This window comes from Solanum pennellii, chromosome 1 (assembly GCF_001406875.1).
Source record: "Solanum pennellii chromosome 1, SPENNV200".
NCBI classification, from domain to species: domain Eukaryota; kingdom Viridiplantae; phylum Streptophyta; class Magnoliopsida; order Solanales; family Solanaceae; genus Solanum; species Solanum pennellii.
This window is the reverse complement of record NC_028637.1, coordinates 91,370,715-91,387,803: the sequence shown is the minus strand read 5'-3', so window position 1 is coordinate 91,387,803 and position 17,089 is coordinate 91,370,715. Positions and strand designations below refer to the sequence as shown.

The window sequence follows — 17,089 nt, the reverse complement described above, 5'->3', positions numbered from 1 at the left end:
TCAAAAAAAAAACAAAAACATGGTCCAGTTTGTAGAAAAAATGTTTTGGCTTAAGGTCTTAAAAATTTTAAAACATCCGCTTTATTATATTTAATAGACTTCAATACGAGTATATAAGAGAAGTTGTACAACAATTTCCTTCAAAATTAGTGATCAAAAAGATAATTTTTTCAGTGTAATTTTCACATATCGCCATTTAAAAAATAACTATAATTGTGCTTTTAAATTATAACTTTTAATTATGATTAATAGATGTCTGAGGAAGGAGTGGGGCGAGCAAGATTGGGAGAGTAAGTGAAGAGGCAAGTGAGAGAGGGCAAAGAATGGAGAAAGCTAAATTATATATATATATATATATATATATATAATAGATACATACGTGATAAATCTATCAAATAATTATAAATTGAAAGAAGGAAAAAAGAAGTAAAGAGAGAAAGAGAATAAATAAGAAAGAAAAAGTCAAAGAGCGATTTTCTTGTTGGGAGGAAAAGACAAGTGATTTTGAAGCCAAAGGGCTATTTAGATATTTAACCGCGTCTTATCAATTTATGCCAAAAAGTGTCGTGCCATTTAGCTCTACTCTTAGTTTAATACGTACGTCACAGTACAAGTCTGAACATAATTAAAAAAATTATGTTAGGAACTAAAACTTTATAATAATTGTCCTTTTTTAAAAAAATTTGATTCTTAAAAGTATTTTTTAAAAAAAATTAGTCAAACACGATTTGCTTATAAAAAACACTTTCTAAATGAATTAATCAAACATAAATTGTTATTTTTTAAAAGCACTTTTTAAAAAAATAACTTTCAAAAAGTGCTTCTAAATTTTTTTTATTTTTAACGGTAATGTTAATCTGTCACTAAAACATAAAATCATGAGATAAATAATATTAAAACTGCCAAAATACCTCTAACCAAATGTGTAATAAAATAATATGCATTTTATTTTTAGAATTGTTATAGCTTAATTATAACTTATACCTCAGTGACTCACACCTTATTAAAAAGATTTACACTTCCCTAGTCAATACTGCTATAATTAACCAACAACTTAATTATTAAGTTATTAGTAGAATAATTCATGAGAAAGACAAGTTAAAATTTAGAATTGATGGAAGGTTGAAAACACATGGACCTCATCATATATATTTATTTATTAATTTACTTGGCCACCAAGCTTATCAAACAAGCTAAGAGACCTTTTCACTAATATAAATACTTGTTGTATGGTTTATAATATATAATCATATTATTTAACAAAAACATTCATAATATGGCTTTATTTTCAGGTTTGTTCAGTTGTTTCACTAGCAATGTTCCTTCAAGAGTTTGTGATGATGCAAACAAGTCAAAATCATCAATTACAAACACCAAAAAGAAATCATCATCAAAAGCTCCAATTCCTATTTCTTACTTCCCCATCAACTCACAAGTTTCGCGTTTGTAGTGTCAATAACTTCTTACACTATCAAGTCATTCAAATAATATCTACAAAAGTTAGTTTCACGAAGAATATAGAGATCCAAGTTGTTGTAATAGCTAGCTAGTTAGCTCTGTGGAGCAACAAATAAGGTCTATCTATGACTCTCATTTGATTCTAGTGCTAGTTGTATAGAGAAAGGGGAAATTAATTTGTACTTTTACATATTTTTGTATTATTTAATTTGATAAATTTGAGTGGTTAATTTATTTTTGAAGAGCTATAGAGTACTATTTGATGAATTATAATACACGAAACACTCATAAGGTTAAATTTAAGTAAAATATGAGGTAGATGCATTTGTCGATTTGTTAATGTAAAAGATACAAGTATTTCACTTTTTAGAGGGCAAGGACTTTGGTGTCCTAATAGTATAACGAAGGGTATACATATACTTCCTACGTTCACAATTGTTCGTCATGTTAAGATCATGCATACCCCTATAGGAAAATTTAATACGAGATGTAATTTGACTAATTTAATCTTACTATATCAAGAATATCAAAAGTCTATCTAACTTTTCAATTGAACTATACTATCCTTGAGGGCAAATTTGGAAAAAAGTGACTAATTGTTTATTGATTATTCAAATTGATAATTAATATTGGACATCTATTTTTAGTATGCTTGCCATTTTCAATAGTTTAAGGGAATTTTTATCTTTTTTTCGTTACTAAAAATAGGTGCATGCTTCAATTTATGTGTTTGAGTTAAAAAATCAAGAGAGTTTTATTATATTTTTATCTTTTTTACCCTTAGTATTAAATAATTATATAAAATAATAATAGTCAATATAAAATTTTAAAATTTCATTAATAAAAATACTCATAAAATTTCTTTTAAAAATCAACGTGAACCAAATAATATGATATAAGAGGAAGTATTAGAGTTAATTAAGTAGGGAGAGGACGATGACTTGGGATATGATTTAAGTATGGAGTCTTTTTCTTTTTAGTCAATAATATACCTTAAAAATACAAAGGGATTCCAAATACAAATTAATAAACAATGGAGTGTGAGTGAGTCGATGTAAAGTTTGCACAATTATTAAAAAAAAAATATTAGAGTTTATTGACTAGTGATTACTTGCAAAATTGTACACAAAAACCTATTGTCATAGAAGAAGAAAATAATGTATAGGCAAATGAAACCAAACATCTCTCTCAGCGTTATTCATTATCATACATTCACCTTTATATTCGTTTATTTGAGTATACGAGACGATGATAAATGAAGGTGTTAAAAACGATATTAAATAATTATTTTTAATTATAATCACATGAAATGATTATTCCTAAATTAACATATATAATCTCTTGAAATGTGTTTAATTTGTGGAGTATTTCATTTCAAGAAAGTTAGACATACATGAAAAAAATTCTCCTTTTTTTTCCTCCATTGAATTTTTTGGATTTTCTATAGATTTTGGGATAACGCACAAGTATCTCTCAACCTATGTTCGAAATCTTAGAGACACACTTATACTATACTAAAGTCTTATTACCCCTGAACTTATTGTATCAATAATTTTCTACCCCTTTTCGGCCGACGTGACACTATCTTGTGGGCCCAACGCTGGTTGATTTTTTCTTTCAAGCTAGTGCCACGTAGGTCGAAAAGGAGTAGAAAATTATTTATAAAATAAGTTTGGGGGTAATAGGACCTTTGTATAGTATAAATATGTCTCTAAAATTTCTGACATAAATTGATGGGTACTTATGCATTTTCCTATAGATTTTTATCACACTTCAATTAGGACTTGGGAGTAACAATTGGATCGCACATGTATCTGTGAACCTTCTATGGAGAATAAAGCTACATGCTTTCAATGAAATAAGTTTGGATAGCCTTTTTTTATTTTTGAGAAACTTTCAGATATAGCCACTCAAAATAGCTTAATTACTCTATATAGTTATAATTTGATAATTACAATTCGTAGCTGCATGTTATAGGAAGGAGAGAGGACAGCCAGACTGAGAGAGGTAGGAGAGAGGCGATTGAGAGGGCAAAGAGTGGGAGAGAGATGAATTGTATATGTATAAGGTTAGATAATTGTATATCATCCATATGTATTTGTATGTATGACAAGCGAGATTGGGAGAGGGAGGAGAGAGATGAGCGAGATTGGGAGAGGCAATTGCGAGAGGGCAGATAGTGGTAAAAAGGTGAATTGTATATGTATATCGGTTAGATAATTGTATATGATACATATATATTTGTGTATTCTGACGAATTATACATATGCAAACGTGACTAATTTATACAAACTCGAAGTTAGCCCACGTAATTAATGTATAATATTAGTCACAAATGATAATATAGCAAACTATAACTATGATGAGTAATTATGTAGTATAAATTTGCTTAACCGCATAATTTTTTCTTTTTTGGGCTTTTTCAACCTCTTACCCCTGAACTTATTTTATCAATAATTTTTCACCCCTTTTCGGCCTACGTGGCACTATCTTGTGGACCCAATGCTAGTTGATTTTTTCTTTCAAGCTAGTGCCACGTAGGCCGAAAGGGGATAGAAAATTACTTATAAAATAAGTTTGAGGGTAATAAGACCTTTGCATAGTATAAATGTGTCTCTAAAATTTCTGGCATAAATTGATGGGTACTTGTGTATTTTCCCATAAATTTTTATGGGAAAATTGTATATAATAGCAAACTAATAATCTAAAATAAATGGAGTAGCTAGGGTTTGATTTAATTGTGCTTCATAGCAAACCTTTGCAAAAAATTGCCAGGCGCCTCTCTCCCAAATATCTCGCTCGCCACTCTCCTCCAATCTCTCCTTCGCTTCCTCACTTTTTATACAAACACAAGTGTATAAAAATTGTTTCTAATTGTATAAAGCAGAGAAAATTGTATAAATACATATATTTTTGTTCCCCTCTCTCCCCTCTTCCACATCTCGCTCACCACTCTCCCAAATCTCGCTCGCCACCCTCGCCTTTCTCACTTATACAAACAGAAGCGAAATGTATAAGTTGTGTTTCTGTTTGTATAAAGCGTGAAAAAATTATATATACACATGCAAGTGCATATATTTTCGTCCTATACACTTATAATTATACAATAAAATACTCCCCTGCCCAGTTTCTTTTGCCTTTCTCTCTTTCTCGTTTTATACAATTTTCAAATTGTATCTAATTTCTCTCTTTCTCATTTTATACAATTCGATTCAATTGTATATTCCTTGTCAAGTCTCTTTTGTCTTTCTCTCTTTCTCATTTTATACAAATTCAAATTGTATATAATAGTACTATACACTTATAATAATACAATTCGTTTTATACACTTCGTTTTTATACAGTTCTCTGCCCAAGTGTCTTTCTCTTTCTTGTTTTATACACTTCGTTTTATACAGTTTGCTTCAACTGTATATGTATAGCGAATTATACAGTTTAATTATACAATTTCTATGTTTGCTATGGAGCGCAATTATGCAAAATTTACTATAGCATACAAATATAAATTTTTTATTTGCTATATGTGAAAGTTGCCCAATTTGTATCACACTTCAATTAGGACTTGGGAGTAACATTTGGATCGCACATGTATGTGTGAACCTTCTAAGGAGGATAAAGCCCAACAACAAAAAAAGGTGGTACATGCTTTCAATGAAATAAGTTGGCTAGCCTTTTTTTATTTTTGAGAAACTTTCACATATAGCCACTCAAAAATAGCTTAATTACTCTATATAGCTATAATTTGATAATTACAATTCGTAACTACATGTTATAGGAAGAAGAGAGGAGAGCCAGACTGGGAGGTAGGAGAGAGGCGATTGAGAGGGCAAAGAGTAGGAGAGAGGTGAATTGTATATGTATAAGGTTAGATAATTGTATATCATCCATATATATTTGTATGTATGACAAGCGAGATTGGGAGAGGGAGGAGAGAGATGAGCAGATTGGGAGAGGTAATCGCGAAAGGGCACAGAGTGGTAAAAAGGTGAATTTTATATGTATATCGTTCAGATAATTGTATATGATAGATATATATTTGTGTATTCTAACGAATTATACATATACAAACGTGACTAATTTTTACAAACTCGAAGTTAGCCCACGTAATTAATGTATGATATTAGTCACAAATAATAATATAGCAAATTATAACTATGATGAATAATTACGTAGTATATTGGGATACTTACTCAAAAAATTGTCTACGTAGGTATGTTATTTGTCATTATAAAGTGGTTCCTAGTTTATGATTTTCTTCCTAATTTCTTTTAAATTGTTTTTTAGTTGAATAATATAAATATCAATTAATATTTTAAAATATATTCTTACTTATATTAATATGAGAAAAAGAATTTCTAGTACTATTTGTATATTTTTTCTTTTAATTTTAAAATTTCAAATTAATCAAATAAAATTTAGGTTTTAAAATTAGTTAAATTTACTTTCGAACAATGAAATATGACAACTATCTTAAAACGGAGAATGTATAATCTAGTACTTCCTCCGTTTAAAAAAGAATGTCCATATTTCCTTTTTAATTTGTTTCAAAAAGAATGACCCTTTTCCTTTTTTGGCAACACTTTAATTTTAACTTTCCACGTAGCATGTTTAAGACTATAAGATTAAAGGATATTTTGTTACATTTAACATAACTTTAATTTAGAACCATAAGATTAAAAAGTCTTCTTTCTTTTATTAAACTCCGTTCCAAATTAAACTAGATCAATTTTTTTGAAACGAAGGGAGTATCAAATTTGAAATTTGCAAGATAGATCTCATAATTTTAATTTTTAGTTGAATGCATTTGGTCGAAATTGAGGCCTTCTTCATAGAGAGCAAGTACAAATTTATTTGCCTTCTCTTATCCACCCCCCTCGCGCCGCCTCCTTCCAAAGGTCAAGATATCCTACTTGGGGCTTTAAGGGGCCTCAAGTTGGCTCATTTCTTGATTTGTTTTTGATGCTCGTCTCTTTCAGACCATCAAAAGCTACTGAAAATTGCCTTCTCATGACCCTTTGAAGTTCATAAATTAGAGGTCCCTTTTTGACACACATATATTATTCCCTCTGAAATCTACTCTACATTTTAGAGAAAAAAAGTTTACACCTTTAACTCTCACTGGGGTGTGTGTCCCTCATCTTCTTGAAAAGAAAAGGGTATGGCTCTTGTGAGTAGAATTCCTTCAATTTCATCTTCTTCTGGAGCAACCCAATTGACAAAAATCAAATCTTTTTGTGTTAATCCTGTTTGTTGTATTAACTATGCATCATCTTCTTCTTCTTCCCCTTTTACTGAGAAGCATTCAATTGAGAGATACCAAAGGGATAGTTGGATATACAAGAATGAATTGGAGCAACAATCTAGTTCTTGCCCAATTTTACCTGATCCTAGCTACGTGAGGGACTATGACATAGCTTTGCAGCTGCCTGAACTGAAGAAAATGCTTCAGGTTTTGAGGGAGAAGAGAGAAGGGGAAGGAGGGTGTGATAGAAAAGGGCCTGGGAATGTGTTCTTGGTGGGTACTGGACCAGGTGATCCTGAGTTGTTGACTGTTAAGGCTTTGAGAGTTATTCAGAATGCTGATCTTTTGTTGTATGATAGATTGGTTTCTAATGAAGTCTTGGATTTGGTTGGTCCTGATGCTAGGCTTCTCTATGTTGGTAAAACTGCTGGTTATCATAGCAGAACTCAGGTTTGTGCAATTTCTTTGGTTGTCATTGAACATATCTGCTTATGTTTGTTTGATTTGAGGATTTTGGATTCCTTAAAGTGGACTGTGTTCTAGATTTATAGTTGAAAATGCATCATAAATTTGAGTGATGTTGATCCTTGTATGGACAACTTTAAGTCTTTCATTGATGCATGAATTTCCTTCAAGTGGATTGATGCTTTTGTTGTCAAACTTGTGACATTTGGGCTTCTAATAGTGGGAACTTAATCATTTAGAAATGCTTGGGATGGTTGGATGAAAACTATAAAGAACTTCTATGTGAAAATTGGGCTTTCCAACCATTGTTCTCAGTGCTGGGGTATTCTCAAAAAGAATATATATAGTTCTGAAAGGCAATAGTGGGATTGGCTTCTATGGTAATGGTGGAAAAGCTATAGCCTTTCTACTTTTCTGTGTGTTTAGGTGATACCTGAATTATCCTAGATATGAAATCTCATGGCTCAAGTGGTATAATTTAGTCTATGCATTATTGGTGGCATTGATGGTTGAAAATCTAAATGCTACAAGCTTCTTAATTAGCTGAATATTTTTCTTCTGCATGTGATCATGATAAAAAGTCAGCTTGCAATTTGCTTATGACATCTTTGTGTATTTTGCATTTCACAGGAAGAAATTCATGAGTTGCTTCTGAGTTTTGCTGAAGCTGGGGCCAATGTTGTGAGACTAAAAGGAGGTGACCCACTGGTATGTCTCTGGATTAGGTGTTTGGTGTATGCTTATACATTTCTATATAGTGGGTTTTAATAATTACAGAGTTGAAAGTTTGGAGCATTTGTTGGAATATCAGGTATTTGGACGAGGAGGAGAAGAGATGGATTTTCTTCAACAAAAGGGAATTCAAGTTAAAGTTATTCCAGGTATGATAAGTTTGTGAATCCTGCAAAGAACTTGATTGAGCTGAAAACTGCAGAATGTGAATCTTCCCAAGTGTCATTCAGTTGGCTTGCAAACTCTCACTAAGAATATTTTTTAATTATGGAAGATGTTTCAATTTAGAGGAGTATGTACATACTGGTCGAAGAAAGTAAGTTTTTGTCAGTATTAGTTTAGCGAACAAGAGGCAAGTTCTCTCCGTGATAAACATAGGTTTGCAACTTCAAGTAAATCACGTCTTTTTTTCAAATTCTATCTGTCTTTACAAGATTTTCCATTTAGTTTAGATGTCAACATTTAAATCTTGGCCTCTGTTGAAGAGGACATTAGTTTTTCTGAAAGAACTTTACAGATTCTCCCTTGAGAATCCTATATCTTTACTTATTATGAGCCGATTCATAAGCTAAACTATGTGTTCTCCAAAAGGCAGCTATTGCTGCATCTGCCAACATTCAAAATCACTTATGCAGTTAAATGTTTACCAATATTTGGGTCATGGGTAATCCCTTTAGTCTACTAAAGGATTTAATTTGCTTTCAGACTCCACCAGCACTTTCAAGTGTAAATTTTTATAGGTGAGAGTGGGCTAGTTATGTGTCGTGTGTAAGTAAATATATAATGGAAGAAGTGTGATATACTGGTCAAAGTGAAATCTGATTCTGTCATACACAACTGGAGGTAGCCTCATTCTGGTCATTTCATTTCAGGTATTACTGCAGCATCTGGGATATCGGCGGAGTTGGGAATTCCATTAACCCATCGGGGTGTCGCAAATAGTGTTAGATTTCTCACTGGTCACTCAAGAAAAGGAGGAACAGACCCACTTTTTGTTGCAGAGAATGCGGCTGACCCCGACTCTACATTAGTTGTTTATATGGGCTTGTCAACGCTTCCTTCCCTGGCCTCAAAGCTCATACATCATGGGTTGCCAACTGATACACCAGCTGTTGCCATTGAGCGAGGAACAACACCTCAACAACGCATGGTAAGCGAGCTCAGTTGCTTCTCTTTCACTTTTCCCTCGTTATTTGGCTGGGCTGCTGCTTTTGTTTGCTACCTTTGAGAATAAATCAATTGTTATTTGGTTTCTGCAAGCGAGAAGTTAGAACAGTAATTCATAGACATGCATTTATGGAGAGGATGTTTAAATGAATATTTCCTTCTTTATGGAACATTTCAACTCCCTCCTCTCTATAAATTAGATATGTTACTTCAGTTTATAAAAAAGGTAGTAGAACAGAATGGATGTTGCAACTAAAGGTCCTTCTGCCAAATGGACCTTTACTTTTCCCCTAGGTTTTGATATTTTTCTGATGTTAACCTTCCAAATGAGACAAAGCACTTTAATTTGCACAGAGATTGCAACAAAATAGTGCAAGTATTCTTGGTCCCTAATGGGGTATATTGACATCATTAGAATCAATTTGATGGCCTCTTTTAAAGATGAAGTTAAGTTTGACCTTAGATGGTATACAACAGATTTTTTTTTTCCGTCACATGCCACTCCATTGATTTCAGAGCTCTAGGTTTTTAGGAATACTACATTCATAGGCTTTGCCTTAAAGCTACCACCTCTCTCACATCATGTTCAACTTCATTGGTTGGTATGGTCAACATGGTCGTGAAAGCAGCACTTGCATAAAGTTTAGAAATATGTTGGAAGGTTGTTTCAGATCTCTAACTTGGAGAAGCTATTTGAAATAATGCTTGTTTTTTGTTTTCTTGGAAAATAGCGATTGTGCATGTAGTGTTTTATCACATGGGTAAGCAATTGGACTAGGGGTAACCTTCACAATTAGACCTGGTCATTGTGCTTATTAATGTAATATCCGAAACAACCGGAGGGAAGTGTGTTTTTCTTTGCTACTTTAGGCAAGTTTCTTTTCTGCCTACTTAAGCATTCGGCATGACGAGGGTGTGGTATTGCATCGCTGATACAGTTTCCATGTAATTCATTCAGGTGTTTGCAGAACTGAAGAATCTTGCTGATGATATTGTATCTCACCAGCTAGAGTCGCCAACTTTGATTATCATTGGGAAGGTGGTAGCTCTTTCACCATTATGGCCACACTCCACTGAAGAGTCTCCTATCTTGGTTGAGACCAAATCTTCAATCAACACATTGCAATAGGCCAGCCTCACTGAATGGGATGATCATTTGTGATGCCAAAACCTCATCTCTTTCCTGCAGCCAAGCTGGACACTGCTGCATGCTAAATGATGTGTAACTATATCAATTCTCTTTCAGATTGTGCAGTGAAGTCTAGTACAATAAAGGTGATTTCATTTCGTGATGCTATGGCGATGCGTAGAGGAGAATCTTCAGCCAGCATGGACTCAACGGGGCGTATCTTTACTCTCATTCCAGTAACTTGACAACTCTGGCTCTATTTTCAAGAGCCAACAAGTGAACTAAGATTTTGACAGTGTCCGATTCTTTAAGAAAATACTAATACATAAGCATTTATCAAGAGGCGCGATATGTTTTATCGAATAATTGATAATTTTGTAAAATGAGTTGGAAGGATATTATGTTGATGGTCTTCTTGGTGGTGTATTTTTATATATAATTTGCCTATTTCTATTTTAGTTTGGTGCCATCATTGTCATTGATTGCTGAGCAAAGACTGCCTTTGTTATGAGGTGTTTCAGTTGATTTCTTTATACAGGGAAAAATTGTGTTTTTATGTTAAAGCCAAGTCCAAGCTCCCATTGTTAAGGCTCAATGTATATTTAGGCCTAACTCATAACCTATCCGATAATGATCAATAATCGATACTATCTTTTTTTTAGCTCTTTTAATGGTTTATAGCTGTTTTACCAACTGCTGCTCCAAAAGTTAAATCGATAATTTTCAAACCGGAACCAGATTGACCGATACACAACTCTATTTGGTAGTGTCTTGATTCCTCTTAAGAATTGGAGATTGTTATTAACCTTTTAAATTACGCTTAATTTTGTGTTGATTAAGTAATTACTTTGACCAAACAAATATAATTAGACCAAATTATATTAAAATCCAAGTATAAGATATGATTTTGCAAGCATTTGATTGAACATCACTACTTTCTTTCAGATAGGAACTCAAGAATAGGTCAAACAACATGCTTCCAAGCTCCTTTGTTGATAATGTACAACTGGAAGTCTATCTAAACCATAATTATTATGATTTAAATTCTTATTTGCAATGATTTGTCAATAAAATAAGCTAATTCCATAAGATAAGCCTGAAAGAGAAGTCCAATAAGTAAACATTAAACAAAAAGGATTTAATAATAAGTGAATTATTCTGTCTCCTCTTATTCTTATCTTGTTTAATGGAATAGGATTTTCTTAAACTGAAATAAAAATAAAATAGATTTTAAAGAATGTAGGGACTTAGCTCAGAAAGAAATACAACCAAAATGGCATATATACCTCAAAAATTTGTATGATTATATACATTATTAATACATATATATTACATATACATTGACTATGGTAGATTACATTGATATTTTCTAAAGAATGAATTGAATAAAATGAAGCTGTGGTTCATTTAAACATTATTAACATACAGTACTAAGAAATAGGATTGGACTTGTATAAGATGTTGCTTTTGTATTAGAGATTCATTTTCCCAGTTCTGTTGCATCAGTCTCATGTTACCACAAGTTATAACCACCAAGGATTCGCCTCTAAACATAGTCGAAAAAAATTGTATAACACCTCAACCACCCCGTTTGCTCGTCTGAATCACAGTGAGGCTTAATCCAAAGTTCTCAGGATGTTGTAAGAATGTATGATTAGCTGCAGGGGTGCTTCGTCACATGTTATTTCACCGATATGGAGTTATGTCGATGAATGGTTCATAGTACCATTGCACATGCACTCTGGGACAGGGTACTTTGTCACATCCCTTCCTGGTTTCCTCAATTCTGGCTGACCTAAGGAATCTCTATGCAGGTCCAGTATTATTCTGTTGAATTCTGTTTCAGAAAGTGATGAGTTCAGAAAATGTCGAAGCATCTGTCTTTTGTTGGGAGTGATAGTCTTTTTGTGCCCTGCATAGGCCCTTTGTCCCTATTGACAAAATAAAATACAGCCAATAGTTAGAGAAAAGCTCAGACATGTTCAGATAATCCTATTAGCATTATTCTGTTCAAGAAAGTGAAGTATAGTGGAAGGAGAATCAATACCTGGAGAGCATGTCCCATGTTTCCACCATGAGATGGCATGAAAACATTGCTATTTTCGGTTACTATGTAGTCGAGAGCAGCCATAAGGGATGCTTTCTTGGAAAATGGCTCAAGTTCCCCGGGCAACGCAAGATCCTCTTTGTTAAAAAAGTGAGGGAATTCACTTGTCAATGGTTGCAATGCTTCTTTTCCACCCAAAGGAATCCCTCCAGCCCAATAGATTCTTGCATTCTTTGGTGCACCCAATGCTTTGAGCAACCTAATCAAAAGAAAGTAAATTTTAAGTAGGGAAGTATTTTCAAGTGCAACAACAAAACAAGGAAATACATGAAGGCTTATATATGCTAACCTTGTAACCTCCAAAGCATTCAAAGGGCAGAGACCAGCAAGCTTCCTATCATGGTAGGTCATGTTTGAACGCGAAGTTAAGAGCTCAGGCCTTTGCTTCCTCTCATTATTTATCATCTCATCAATCTCATGGCTTAAACCAGGAAGACATCCTGTTCTCACCCACACATCCTTCTCCATTCTCAAATGAAGAGCAACATATGGTCCCTTGCTCCTCATTCTCTCAGTAAGTTTGTTACCAAGATCTAAGATTGATGGCGAAAACCTTAAAGCATGAAACGCCACCTACAAGATCACAAATCAGTATTTTGTCAAATTGAATGCTAATGCCAACAGAAGGAATTAGGTGGGGTTCCTATTAAAATTAGCAGTTGGTATAAATAAATTAGTTATACAACATAAAAAAGGCAAAGTTCCTAAATTTAGAGAGTTGTTTTATTCGAATAATTACATATAACAACAAAGCATTAGACAGAGTTAGTTGAATAGGACCAGGTTATTATTGCAAACAAACTTTGCCCTATTTATAGAAAGTGACATGTCCTAGACTGCAATACATGGTATGTCCATGTCTACGATTAAAAAAAACAAACATCCGATGACAAATCAGATAATCTAGTTATTATTGTTAGCCGTATTGCATTTCATGTATCACTTTCTCGTGAAGCAAATGTCCCATAAAAGATTTAGTTTTCATTTTTTCATAAAATGCATTGCGAAATCTTTGAGTGGTCTAAATTCAACTCAGTTACAGGACAAGGAGGACTAAATTTACCTTGCAACGAAGTTTTTGAAGATCAGAAGGAAGATCCTTAGAAAGCCTTGAGTCAAGGCTTCGCAAAAGTAGAACACCATCCCTCCTAAGCTGCAAGAAATCAATTCAACAATCAAATTGAGTTCCTCTGTAGTATCCCAAAACTTGTTTCAACTTCACTCACCGACCACTCCTCTTAGATAAAACAAACAACAACATACTCAATATGGTCCCACAAGCGGGACGTACGCAAACCTTACCCTTACCTTTGTAGGGTAGAGATATTGTTTCCAAGAAACACAAGTAAATATCATTATAAATAAGTCTAGAAGAGTTGAATTGGTATTTGCATTTTTTGGTTTAGGTATCAATCCAAGAGTGTAGAAATTAATTCCAGCTGCCATGTAGTCAATTTCAAGACTTTGTCCAACTTAAAAGATACTACTTCAATATCTTCCAAAGATATCAACTTTAGTATTAACCAAATAAACAAGCAATCTTGATTGTCTCTAACCACAATAGAAATTTCAATAGCCATCAAGTTTAACAATTTAAATTTTTTCTAATAACATGAACATGCTAAAGAGTAAAGACCATCCATCATACAATGAACATCAATTCCCAAAGAAAATAAAACCATTTAATCATTTTCACTTCCCATTTCCGTTCTCTTGCTTTCAATTATATTAGGCTGTTGGACCATCCATTAAAGGAGTGGTCCTTATTATTGAACCAAAACCAGGAAAGTAATAACTTCATAGATTAATTGAATTGATTCCTCTTTACCTTTCTGGTATAATGTGAACGAATCCATTCGGGGGAGGCATGGAGAGGAGTCCTTTTCTCCTCCACAGGTCTAGTCATTACGTGCGTTGATGGAAGTGATGAAACTATTCTTACATCATTTGCTAATACTTCCTTAAAGTGATCCAAGTCAAATATATCGGAGAACTCACTGCAACCGAAAACCAACAAAGAACATAAGCTAAGAAATCAAAAACACCTTAGAATAGCATACAAATCTAATTTGTTAAAACCATATACAATGTTACACTAAGTAAATAACAAGTTCTCCACCAAACTATTGAAACATTTCTATAAATTGATGTTCTCAAATAGATGAAATTGGACTAACTAACTATTCAAACTCCAAAATTAGAAGTTAAGTCAAGTTCAACAAGAGTTGCCTAAGTACAGATAATTAAACAGTAATAACAGAACTTGTGAGCTGGAAATAAAGAAATTCAAGAAAAGCCAAACCTTTCATCACCCCAGATGACATTAACTTGCAAAATCGGAACAACAAGAGCAGCACCAAGAATCCTTGCAATCACCACAGCATCAACAATCTGATTTCTCTGCTGATTCATTCCACCAGAAACCACAACCATCAAATACCTAGTCCTTCCTTTAACAATATCCGAACTTGTTTTTCTATACTCTGAACTAAAATCCAAACAAGGTTTATAACCCAACCCATCAGGTTGTTTCCAAAACTCATTCTTTTCATCCCCTTCTTCTTCTTTTTCTTCATTTCCAAGATTCAGAGCTCCAATACTGAGCTGAGAAACTTGATGGTCATTTAAAAATGAAGTCTTTTCTTGAAAAATCCCACATGGGTTTGGTGCAAAAGGAAGTAAAGTTTCAAAATTGAACCATAACTTCAACATACCAACAAACCCAAAAACAAAAACAAATAAAACCCAGAATCTTGGATTATTAAGCAAAAGTTTGAGCTTTACAGAAAAAGATGGGTTTTTTTTCTTTGGAGACAGTAACAGAGACTGAAGCCCTGAAGAAGAAATTGAATTTATTATTTGAGATGGTACTGCTATGTAACACTGCTGCTTCTTCTTGTTAGTTTTTGACACTGCCATTTCTTCACAAACAAATGGCTTCTTCACCTCAAGAAACACAAAAATAGTGGGAAAAAAATGCTCTGTTTTTTTTGTTTATTTAAAACATGATTTTCTCAGAGACTTTCTAAGAAAGTTTCTGAAAAAAAAATGGTGGAAATGATCGGCAGAAACACGAAATACAATGATCAATGCGCGTTTAGTATTGGATGAAAAATGGTACAAGTCAGAGAAGGTGTCAGATGGCTAATGGGTTTTTTTTTCTTCTTAATTTTCTCTTTGTGGAAGAACATAGGGTATTTATACAACTTGTTTAGAGTAGGGGAAGGGAATTATTTATAGCTCGTCCGTTTCAAAATAAATGAATTTTTTTTACTATGTCATTCGATTAAATTTGAGATTACAAATTACTTATTACTCTGTTTACTTCAAATAAATGAACTTTTGAAATTGTGAGACGAGTAAATTTGGAATTATGAATTATTTATTACGTTGTTCGTTTCAAAATAAATGAACTTTTAAAGTATGTCATATGAGTAAATTAGTGATTAAGAATTATTTATGACTTTGTTCGTTTTAAAATGAATGAACTTTTGAATTGATTTTTTCATATTTTTTAGTAATGAACTTGTATTCTAATTTCAAATCTACTCGTATGACACATTTTAAAATGACGATGAAAAAAATTATGTAAATCCTATGTTTAATCAAAGTGTATAGTGTTAGTAAATATTTATGTATCTAATTTTATGAGAGATAACGAATTTTATATGCCTCATATTTTAATTTATAAATTTATCTCGACACACCTTAAGAAAGTTAATTAAAAGATAATTTATTAATTTAATCATTTTGCTTTTTTTTAAAAAAAAATGAAAATTAGATATAGTTTAAAATAGAATAAAGAATGAATAGGAAAAAACACCAATAAATGTTCGAATATTAAATATATTATTTATTTTAAATTATAAAAAAAAAGTGACAGAAATTTAATTCTATATTAAAAATGGAAGGAGTAATGTGTTTATGCTAACTTCTTGTTTTTTAATATTGGAAAAATAATTATAGGCGTGTCAAATGACAGTATTGCTCTTGGTCAAAAGTAGAATAAGAATAATAAAATAAGAATATCTGAGTCCATGAGGGAATTTATTATGATTGTTTTTAAAAAAAAAATTATTTTTTTTAATTTGAAGTGGACTAGTATTACTCGTGAAAAACGAATAAATTTTGTAAAGCTTTGATAACGATATCTCTCTTGATATAATTAAGAATTTTCACATTTGTTCCAGGTTTAGAACAAAATTTTAGAGTTTATACCTTTTTTAGAGTTTATTTACCTATTTAAATTATTACTCTATTTATATGAGCGAAATTAAAAATTTTATTTTGTAATACAATAAAATATACACGTGAAGAAATTAGGAAAATTCAATATTTACTATACATAAAAATAATTTTAATTTTATATATAGATAAAGATATAAGGTAACATTTTAACTATACGAATTTGAATGAATCCTATACGAATAATGTATCTTACTGAGCTATTAGTCACGAAGCTATCGATTGAACGAAACTTTTCTTTTTCTTATTTTTGGTGGAATTTGGATTTCCAAAATTCAAGTGTTTTGGATGGTCACATTTGGAAATTAAAAGGTATTCTAAATATGCAATCATCACCTGAGTATTTCTGAAAATGCATCATCACCAATTTATAACTATTTCTATCACATCCATCCACCACCGCCCAACATTTTATTTAAGTATTATTTCCTTCGTTTAAAAAAAAATTAATCTAGTTTGATTTGTAACAAAATTTAAGAAATTTTTTTTTCTAATTTTGTGATTCTAAATTAGAGTTATGTCAAATGTATTAAAATGCCTTTTA

At 32.2% G+C, this 17,089-nt stretch overlaps 2 protein-coding genes across 2 annotated transcripts; one reads left to right on the top strand and one right to left on the bottom strand.

Annotated features, from left to right (window-relative positions):
- Positions 1-6,316: 6,316 nt before the first annotated feature.
- Positions 6,317-10,726, top strand: LOC107008017 (siroheme synthase). The gene is made up of 5 exons (XM_015206904.2): positions 6,317-7,150; positions 7,796-7,873; positions 7,977-8,046; positions 8,770-9,047; positions 10,023-10,726. The coding sequence occupies exons 1-5, from the start codon at positions 6,617-6,619 to the stop codon at positions 10,191-10,193; spliced, it is 1,131 nt and encodes a 376-aa protein (XP_015062390.1). The 5' UTR covers positions 6,317-6,616; the 3' UTR covers positions 10,194-10,726.
- Positions 10,727-11,476: 750 nt separating this feature from the next.
- On the bottom strand, positions 11,477-15,488 carry LOC107008421 (O-fucosyltransferase 20-like). Its single transcript, XM_015207452.2, has 6 exons — positions 14,603-15,488; positions 14,129-14,297; positions 13,364-13,453; positions 12,590-12,873; positions 12,241-12,499; positions 11,477-12,124 (listed from the first exon to the last, which is right to left on the bottom strand). Exons 1-6 carry the CDS (start codon positions 15,217-15,219, stop codon positions 11,894-11,896), a joined length of 1,650 nt encoding a protein of 549 aa, XP_015062938.1. The 5' UTR covers positions 15,220-15,488; the 3' UTR covers positions 11,477-11,893.
- Positions 15,489-17,089: the final 1,601 nt, after the last annotated feature.